This window comes from Mycteria americana, chromosome 3, assembly GCF_035582795.1.
Source record: "Mycteria americana isolate JAX WOST 10 ecotype Jacksonville Zoo and Gardens chromosome 3, USCA_MyAme_1.0, whole genome shotgun sequence".
Lineage (NCBI taxonomy): Eukaryota > Metazoa > Chordata > Aves > Ciconiiformes > Ciconiidae > Mycteria > Mycteria americana.
This window is the reverse complement of record NC_134367.1, coordinates 27,571,173-27,581,894: the sequence shown is the minus strand read 5'-3', so window position 1 is coordinate 27,581,894 and position 10,722 is coordinate 27,571,173. Positions and strand designations below refer to the sequence as shown.

Sequence of the window (10,722 nt, the reverse complement as noted above, 5' to 3'; positions counted from 1 at the left end):
CACATTAAAACTAGCCAATTAGTGAAATGCCATCTGTTCATCCAAACTTCACTCAAAAGCAGGAAGTTTTCCTGTTTAATAGAGTAATTAATTCTTCAGGCTTTGGAAAAATTAGTGATTAGTTGTAATTTTTTTCCCCTCTATCTGGCCTTTTTTATTGGATGAATCATTATGCGATTATTTACCTTGAAAATGCCACTAGGGCAGCCTCCCCCATGCTGCTCTAGTATTTTTGTCTGTAGCAATGTTGTATGAAACTTAGCAGGATCTATTCACTGGACATCAAACATGCTTTTTTTTTTTTTTTTTTTTTTTAATCCTGATGCCCTCCTTCAGTGCAGCTGTGTTAATCTCCTGTCACAGTTCATTTTGGTTTTGGACAGTTTTCCAACAAGGAAATCAGAGTGAAACAGGGGTGAGTTCCAAGCGGGGCTGGGTGGAGTAGAACCATTACAAAATGATGTGTAATACAGCTTGCAGTAGAAATATACTCTTGCTTTCAGCTTTCTCAAAGCTTGGCCCAGACTTGCTGAAAAATCTGTAAATGTGGCCTTAATTTTTGTTTTAGAGTGAGCTGAAACGCAGCAAAACTTGCTGAGTTTTGTTTCCAAGACAAAAGTCCTATTAGTTTTTGCTTCCAGACCTGGTGGAAAACAGAATTTTTAAACCACTTCTCCCCTTCCCTCTCCTTCTACCCTTTTTGCCTTTCTCTTAATGTCAAGACTTTCACAAACTTCAGCAATTTGGCTTCTATTGAGGTCGCACACTTTTAATAAAGGTTTCCACAGGCTGTGGATCACACCAGCTAGGAGTACCGAGTACTTTTTAAAAACTGCTTGTGTAGAGTAAAAAAGAAGACATATGCAGGTTCTAAAACCTTGATTGTCCAGTTTCCCTGCTTGCAAGTTTCTTGATGAACAGGAGCCCTTTTGGCTAATGTATGCCATCTCAGTGAGAACAGTATTACAGTTACATTCAATAGCAATATTGCCAATTAATTTGGACCATCAGCTGAGTCCTTCACACTGCAGCACACTAAGGCTAAATATTTGTCTTTTCCACATAAGTTTTATAGAAATTTTTCTTTAATAAAACATTGTGCTGTGTATCATGATTTGATAGGTGTAATGCACTAACTCGGTACTTTTATGCTGGTTTTGCTGCAGAGAAAAAGAAAAGAGGATAGTCTTCAGAGTTTTGCAATGAAAATGCAGTTATGCTTAGATTAAGGCAGTAGTTTAAATTCATGAGTTCCTCTCTATGTGTTTATGTGGCTGTCACTGTTGGCACAGCTGAGTGAAACCTCCAGATAACGCTAAATTATTTCATAGACAGCCTGAGGCAGTCCGTGGCTTCAAGTGCCCCCCAAAACTTTAAAGCACTGAGGATTTCAGTGGTGAGCAGAGTCTGACCTCCTGCCTCAGGCTTCTTCCTCAGCTGCCTTCTCTGGGAACACCTTTGCGTGCTGCTGCTCCATGATCAAGATTTCCAGACACAGCGATAAAGTGTTATAGATGAAGTAATCGCATTCACTGATATAAGTAATATGGTATGCATATTTGACAGCTACACTGTTATAAAGAAAAGCAAAAATTGATTCCTTTCATTGCATTCATTCTGCCTTTAATATGCTCTAATAAGTTGCTGCTATACGAAGCAGAGGTTCCCGCTATACAGCCCTCACTCACTGACCTCTGCCAACCTCCTTGGCTCTGAGTGACTGCTGAACAACGCATAGGACCAGGAGTTAAAGACCAAGACAATTTCAGCCTCTGGGAGTCCCCACATTGAATCGGTCTGGAAATAAACATGGTAACTGGATATGGGTATATCTTGGCTGAAGGGACGTAGGAGTGCTTCAGAATAAAGCAATGTTACTCACAATTTGCTGTTAACTCAGGCAAAGACACAGTCTTCATCCTGCTAAAGGCTTAATCGGTGAGGAAGGGGTGCAAAGATGTAAGCCAGTTGTTCATATAGGAAACCGTTACCAAAAGGCAGGTGCAGCATTAAGTGTCCAGGTGCAAGCTCCTGTCACGTCTCTAGTAAAACATTAAGCTGACAAGATTTACAAGCAAATGTCCCTCTATCTGTGGTTCCTAGAAGTGTAGCTCCTTTTCTTCAGGCTTGCTCTCAGTCTAGCAACTTTCCTTGATCGCTGGAACTACAGGAAAATAGTCCCCTTGTCATTCCTCTGGGCTTGTCTACTCCCTGCTCCAGATGCACATTCCTTATGGCCCTTGGATTTGCCTTTCCACTTGCTTTGGGTTGCATTGCTCCCAAAACACATCATTTGTTGTACTAAGTTACACATACAGCTGTGCAGCTTTGAGTCCCAGTGCTGGCTGCCAGCTTGAAGCCCAGAAGCCTCCCCAAGCTTAGCATGCCCAGGGGAAGCTCCCTGAGAGGGACCTCACTCTGGGCATCCAGGACAAAGCAACCACCCCAAAAAAACCCTGCTTTTTTGCCTAACCACAGCCTCCTGAGGGAAAGGTACAGGCAGTAAACAGCAGACAGGCAAAACCCAAGCCACATATTACATCCCCTAGCTAAAGACAGGGTAGCAACAACACAGTGCTGGTAAAGGGGCTTCTTATTTCTCTGAAGACGGCATTCAGGAGAATGTCCACGTGCCCTACTTCTCCCATAATTTGAAGTGTTTAAATACCACACTGGCAAAACCTTTCCCTCTGCTCCAACCTCATTTTGCAGCCTGACTGCCTTCAGCTTTTTGTTCTCAGGCAATTGTGCTCATTAGGTGAGATGTTCAAATGCTTCTCTTTTCTCAATTAATTTTAGCAGCAGTATGCACATACTGTGCTTTAATGCTATTGTATGGCTGTGTAAAAGCATTTTCATCATGCATGATTCTGAAATAGTAACATGAAATGAAAATCCCTATTATGGCAAGTGTCATCAATTTTTCAGACTTCCTAATGATGATGAGCAAACTCCAGAGCTGGGGAAACCTGGTCTTGCCAAGTTGTGTGAAGTGATTGCTAGTGTGGTAGGAAAGAGGCTTTCTGGGCCTCTCAGCCCCACCAAAATCTCTGACTGGAGCCAGGTGTAGAGGCAGCTCCCTGTGACTCACGTGTCTGCGTGTGGCTCAGGCCCCTCAGCAGAGCAATTGCCTTCAGAAATTCAATGCTTGCCGGGCACCCCCATGCAAGCGAAATTATTCACTCATAGAATATTACCAGGCTTGATAGCACTTTCCGCAGAATAGGAAGCCAATCTTCAGGGTGTGATTTGCTATCATTTAACAGATGGGAGATGTTTCTATAACAATATGATGGAAAAAAAGAGTAACAATAGTGTGAAAATAGCTGGGTTCCTTTATTGGCTTGTTAGCCGTTTTAATTTTAAAATAAATTTCCACTTAAAGCCATCTCAAAGGGCATTAACAGTGTTCATCTATTGGATACTGTCAGTAATATTTAGGATCTGATTGTGGGAAAGCCCTGAAGCATGATCAACATAAATTGCAAAAGGAGGCTGTTCTGCTAAGTTAATACTGGGAAGATTCAAGCTCTCCCAAAGTTCATAGGTATTTCTGTTTAGAGTTCTATTTGAAACTGTTCCTAAATATATAGGAATTTAGACAAAGAGTTTTCCATTAGTTATGAATACTGTCAGGTACCAGGTCCCAGCTTCTAGCTATTTCTATACCCAGTTTTAAAGTTTCACAGTTAGACTGACAACTAATCAAAACTTCATATAGCACGTTGTTAACAAGAAATATTGTAATATGTAATCCAAGTGGGGATTTATTTTTTTGCTTGCCATAAAAATTTTACCTTCCTGTTTTTATGGAAAAGGAAATTTACACCATGTCACGAACACAAAGGCTACTCCTGCATTGCCTTCCCTTCCTGGTACCACTCCTTTCTGCAGTTCCCACAGACCATTAGTAATACTAGTGATTTAAAGGTGATGAGCTCTCTGTTGAATTAACGTGAGCCACATATTGTTCCTTTCTATTCATACAGGAAAAAGCTCCAAGCTAGATGACACTTTTAGTCCAAGCTAGCAGGCATGGCTGAGCATTTTTGGTGGAGAGGCCAAAAAAAAAAGGAGAGAAATGAGAGAGGTGGCATCTTAATGAAGAGCAAGTTTCCTCATAGTCCCACCAAGTAGTAGAGTAGAAGAGCTCAAAGCCCTTCTGACATTTAAAATCCATCTCCAGGTAGTCTGCTTGAGGCAGAGCCAGTGATGGCTCCCAGGCTGCACTGTCTCTTGATCACTGTGAGTGAGAAGACCGGCGCTGCCAGGAGACCCTTTACTTGTGCTCTGAATAGCAGCAGAATAGCTGCCTCAGCATCAAGGTTGTTTTCAAAGAGCAAATTGGCTTCCAGGTGCAGATGCATTTGCCTGCCTGTTACATTCCAGGTACTGTGGCATTTCCACAGACAGCAGCTTTATGATATTGAGGGAGTATGGAGAGGGTGCTGAGCATGTGCATCACTCAGAGCACCAAAGGTTAACCCCAGAAGGTGGGTGGAGCAGTAGCACTTTGCAAACCATTAAATCACTTTGAGATGGTTGGATTTGTTTCACTTGCATACGGTGTTTCGTTCAAGCCAAGATGACCATTTGATCAGGTCAAGATCTAGGAGAGTAGTTTTGAGCTTTCTCATCACTGAAGAAACTTAATGTGACAGCCCAGATCCTAGAAAGATCTCACAAGCAAATCAGGAGTAGCAACCACCACTGACAAAAGTAAGAGCTTCAGCAGTGCAAACCAACTTGAAGTTGAATGAAACAAAAAACCCCAGCATCGACCGGATGTGTTTTTACAGTATCATTCACTTCAGAGCTAAATTCTACTCTTTTGAAATCTTGATGTTTATAGAATCAATACATACCAAGAGCTTGGGAAGTAGCTGTGTAGATGGCTCAGTACACTTTCCTCTCAAGTACTGGTTTAGCCCACTAAACCTGGAAAAGTTACTTCTTCTCTCAGAGCACTTAGCTCTTCTGAAAGGAGGTTGTAGAGAGGTGGGGGTCGGTCTCTTCTCCCAGGTAGCAAGTGATAGGACAAGAGGAGATGGCCTCAAGTTGCGCCAGGGGAGGTTTAGATTGGATATTAGGAAATTTTACTTCACTGAGAGGGTTCTCAAGCATTGGAACAGGCTGCCCAGGGAAGTGGTTCAGTCGCCATCCCTGGAGGTATTTAAAAGACGTGTAGATGTGGCGCTTAGGGACATGGTGTAGTGGTGGTGTTGGTAGTGTTAGGTTTACGGTTGGACTCGATGATCTTAAAGGTCTTTTCCAACCTATACGATTCTGTGATTCTGTGATTCTGTAAAATTGCTTGTGTTACAATTTGCTATAAATTTCAAGTGATACAGGTTTTTGTGTCTAAATTCAGTTTATTGTATGACACTAGAGGCCACAGAAGAGCTTGTTGTGCAGCAGCATGATACTACCATTTTAATAATAGCTCTTTCAGTAGTGATGAAACATAAATTGTGACCCAAGTTTAGTTTAAGAGACATTATTTCAGTGGCAAGGGCATCTGTTGTATACCACCGCCATGAAAAGTTCTTGAAGGAAAAGCTATTACTCCTTTGGTGATGACATTAGAAGTCAAGTTCTTAATTTTCTAGAAAGAATGAAGCATAGTCTATTAAAGACACTGAAGGTGTCACTGGAAATTCTTCGTTCACTGGAATTTCATGGCAGCTTTTTCCCCCCATCTATTTAACATGCCAGGCTTGTTTCTTTCATAGATAATTTTATGACTGATGATTCCTGTTGGCACCTGGCCTTTGGATTAATTGAAATTAAAAAGGGGTAGAAAGTAGTTAATTTCTTCTTATATCAATAGTCGCAATATCTGTATTTTAATTAACAAATAAGCAAAACAGTCCCTCAAGCCTGTCAAGATTTGTAGCAATGCTGACAGGAGGGGAGACATGCCAGTAGGCTTTTTCTTCAGACAGAAGCAGCTATGGGAGCATTAGGAGTGAAAGCATTAGGAGGCTCTGGGTGTCTTGTCTGCACTAATGGTCCTGCTGGCCAACACCAGGAACTATGCCTGGACTACAGATATGTCAGTGGAGACAAACAACAGAATGTCTTTTCCATCTTCATCCATAGGAAACAGGCTTTTGGGAATGGCGGTACATGTCTGTTCCCAGGTTAAACAGTGAGTGGAAGGCAAGCAGTTCAGGAGTTAGTCTAGTCCAGACTTAACTGAGCAGAAATTACATTTTCTTCTTTATTTTCCTTTAATTAAACAAATTATTAAAATTGTACATTTTTAGTTGTGGAAACAGGAATATGCTGTTTCACTGCAAGTAATTTTTGTATTACTCTAAATGCATCAACTTTATGGGATCTACTAGTAAAAAGTTAATTTCCTGGAAGAGATAATGATACATAGATACAACTTATCTAAGCTAGGATAGCAAATAATTATTCTGCAACAGAATAATTCAGAACTCTACCTACATTTCTTTGTAGGTAATGCAAATTTCATAATGCATCAGAACTCTACCTACATTTCTTTGGAAGTTTTTATCCAGTATGACCATGAGCTGTCTGAGCCAATTCTGTGTGGAAGAGCACATAATATTTCTAAAGTGATTTGTGACCAGAGCATGTATTGTAAAGAGATCAATACTAACAATGTAACTCCAGTTATTTCAGGCACTGTTGAATCAACCGGTAGTAATGTTACAAAATAATGGTGAGATGTAAATAACAGAGGAGGGAACTTCCTGCTCTGTGAGACACCAAGGTTTTCAGCAGTCCTGGATACAACTTCCTATTAGGATAAAGGTGTGTTTCTACCAGGGGAGATCTGAGAGTGTTGTGATGGCTGTGGTGCATTCAAGTCAGGACACCCAATGAGCCATAATAGAAAGAAAGGTAACTTACAGAGAAGCCATTTTTATTACTCTAGAAAGACTCAATATGCAACAAAGGAAAGAACAGATACATAAGGCAGAGTACGGTACAATACAATTAGAGTAGAAGACTATGGCTATCCCAAAGTAGCTAAAATCAGCTTCTCAATATCACACTCATTTTGTCCACGTAGAATCCTAAAATAACCATTTTCTCCCCAAGATTTTCCCCAGGAATTTGCAGCAATCTAAAGAAAAACAAAGAGGAAAAAAATATCAATTTTAGTTTTAAAGTATTATGTAAAAATGCAAGGTGTAAAATGCAAAATTAATCTTTTCTGTTAGTTTCCCTTCTCAAGAAACAGAGTTTCTCAGATTTGGTGCACTGAGAATCAGAATGCATCTTTTTTCTGATTTCTAATCATTTGTTCCTTTTTGTTTTGATCAAAATTTCAGTTCCAAAACCAGGGTTAACAAAAATTGAATACTATTTCTACAAGGCAGTTTGATAAACTGAAGCAGAAATCATTAGATAATTCAACTATTGGCTGGAGAAAGTGGTCATTGAAACAACAATTGTCAAAACTGCAATTATAAGTGATCTGTTAGAGACCCAAGATATGAAAAAACCTGACATTCAATAAATTAGGTTTCATTCAGGTAGCTGTTGACATATTGAGCAATTTTGTTTCTAGTGAAGTCAGTAGAAGTTTTGCCCTAGATGTCAGTGAAACTACCTACCAGATGCCCTGCCATCAGCTACATAAACTCCAAATTACCTTCTGCTGAACACAGCAATAATGAGATGAGCTGTTAATCATAATCAAAGTGATACAATCTGACTTTCTCTAAATGGCTGAAAGCCAATGTTTAATTTTTTTTCTGATAGCTGGATAGCAGTTGCCAATGCTGCTTAAATAGATAGCTTGTCTTTTCCAAATGTTTTAACAAATAATATTGATTATTTCTATTGAGTCTCATTTGCAGGCATCAAAAAGAACTGAGTCTTCATGGGAGATCTGAATAACAATTGAGAATTTGAATAATATTTGAGACAGAAAAGACAGTGTAGGAAAAAACACAGATATAGGTGGGAGATCAGATGAAACAGGCTTTGAAATTGAGGTAGATGATGCTATAGTTCAAGGGTCAGCATGATAAAGTTGCCAGAAGAGGAACAGAATTATGCAGGAGACTTTAATGTGAAGGAAAAAAAAAGATGCAGAGAGAGTGAATGAAAGGAAAGAAGTTGTTTTTAGATAATCTGTATTGTAGAGATTTTTTTCTTCTGCCTCAAAACACAGTGCTAAGGATTCACTTACCCAGAACTTCTGTTTCTGTCCATTTTTGTCAGCTAATGCTCCCCACCTATTACAAGAGATAGTACTAGTGAGACCTCTGATGCATATGTTCACATTTTCTAGCTTTAAACAAGCAACCAGAAAAGAAAAGCTTGTCTTAGTTAGTTGTCCTAATACCAGTATCAGAACAGAGCATGACTGATAGACATCTCCATATTTAAATAACAAACTCTGCTGTTGATGAAAATGAAGATAAGTATCCTGCTAGCCACAAGCCAAATTGCCATTAGGGACTACAAAAACTTAATGCAAATGTAGTTTTATTTTGTCATTGCAAAAACATGTTTTCATTGACAGAATCTCTCCTCTGGAGAGCTTGCCAGCTGAACTGAACTGTGTAGGAATATTGAAATTAATGTGAACATATTTCTTCAATTCAGCTGAAGATCCCTAGGAACATTTTTGTTAAATATCTCATCCAACACCTTTACAAAAATAGCTGGTGAGTTGGGACTGAAAATGTTCTCAGGTTTTCTCAGCTCAATTCATTGCTGACAACATAATCAGTTTTATTACACAGTGTGGGGGATGACCTGTAAATTTACTTGATGTTTCTTTAACATCTTTGAGGACATGCTAAATGTTGTGGCAATATCCATGAAACCGCACAAGAGATTGTCCCCCCCTGCCAGGTGATAGGGCTGTCATAATTGTGTAGTTGTAGCCGAACTGCACAGTGCTCTGAGTTGTTAAGCCTCACTTTGTATATACACAGGGCAGAAGAAGTTGCAAGGCCATCATCTAGTTCAATGAGCAGAAGCTGCACTGCACACCTTAGGTAGCTAGGTATATATGGGATGTCTACTGATTGCTTACAGAGCTCTGTCTTGGTTTGCATTTATACGATGAATGCTTGTCTAGTTACTATTCACAGGTCATTATGCCGATAAAAGGGCACAAATAAACAGAAAACCAAAGATGTGAACTTTTACAGGTTTTTCCACAGTATAAAGTTAATCCTAGAATATACAGAATGCCATTGACAGGGTGTTTAGCAGTGTATATCCCACCAACGCCATGTTTGAGCTGTATTTGCAGTGCTCCATTCACTTTGAAAGGCAAGCAGCAAAAATATGACAAATCCCACACTGTGAATGGAGAAATTGGGATTTTTGTGTCATCTTTGTAAAAAAATTTGAACAGCCATGGTGGCATCAGCTCTCCTTGGTTAACAGTGAACCCTAATGTATGTGGAATACCTGCACTTCCAGCCAAAGGAAAAAAAAAGACAAATTGGTAACTAGCAGAGAGGTGAAGTTGGGATTACAGTTCAAGCACAGATTGTAGCTACTGCTCATTAAATGCAAGGAATCATAAAAACAATGTTGGTCATAATGACCATTGAATGTAGTTGTTTTTTAAAAAGGCCTCATGATGTTTTTTCTTTGAATTACCATGTGAAAGTTCAGGGATTACTAATAATCTTTGCAATTTCTTTGCCAAATATATTTCAGATACAGTCTGTCATGATAATATTTTTTTTTAAAAAAAGATATAATAGGCTATCTAATTTCATATCATTTAGATTTACTTCTTCCCTTGTGATCATTTTACTAAAAAAAATTACATCAGCTGCAGTGTGAAAGTCCAATATTTACATCAGTCTTAAAGACAGAATAAAATTGCTTTGAATTTATATTCTTGTATTCCTGCATCCAGTACTACACATTATCTCTGCCACTTGTTTGAGCAGGATGATGACTAGTTCCTGCAGACTCACATTTCTGTGATTAAATATTTTTCTAACATTTGTTATTGTCTAAAAAAAAAAGTCAACCTCTAGTTTCATAAACTGATAGGAATTTATTGATTCTCAGAAATGTTTCTAAATGGAATAAAACTTAGAAAGCAAAATGGAAAAGGATCCTTTTTTATCCATGACTATAACACATCCATGAATTTAATTTCCTAGGTTTTAGGAAATTAAGTCATCATAGTCAGATACAGAGGTACTTGACATATGCATTTTGTCTTACAGTTTAGAAAGAAGAGCTGCTTACTCAATAATCCATGCCCATGGGCATCCATCCAAATACTCTAAATTAAAATACATTAAATTAAAGTATACAAGAGTGCAGCCAGCGGGTCAAGAAAAGTGACTAATCCCCTTTATTCAGGACCTGCCATTCTGTGTCCAGAGCACTGTGCCCAGCTTTGGGCTTCCCCATACAGGGAAGACATTAACAGGCTGGAACAAGACCAGCAGGAGTCCTCTGAGATGTCTGGGACCTGGAGCACATGATGTACAAGGAGAGGCTGAGGGAGCTGTTTTGTTCAGCCCTCAGGAGAGGTGGCTCAGGGGAGATCTATTTGTTGTCTTCTGCTTTACAAAGGGCAGGCATAGAGAAGATAGAGCAGACTCTCCTGATACACGCACAGCCAATGGTCAGAAGATGAAAGTCACACGGTTTTCAGCAAGGGAAATTGCAATTGGGCATAAGGAAAAAAAAGTATTTTACAACAAGAGTGGTTAGGCACTACTGAAGTGAGAGGTTGTGGAATATCTG

General features: G+C 39.4%; 1 protein-coding gene across 1 annotated transcript in view; it reads right to left on the bottom strand.

Annotated features, from left to right (window-relative positions):
- Window positions 1-6,991: 6,991 nt before the first annotated feature.
- Window positions 6,992-10,722, bottom strand: part of TINAG (tubulointerstitial nephritis antigen) — a 53,205-nt gene continuing 49,474 nt past the window's right edge. The window contains exons 10-11 of the mRNA XM_075497281.1: window positions 8,177-8,222; window positions 6,992-7,102 (exon numbers count right to left, since the gene is read on the bottom strand). Coding sequence (XP_075353396.1) covers window positions 6,992-7,102; window positions 8,177-8,222 — 157 coding nt within the window. The remainder of the gene's footprint in view (window positions 7,103-8,176; window positions 8,223-10,722) is intronic.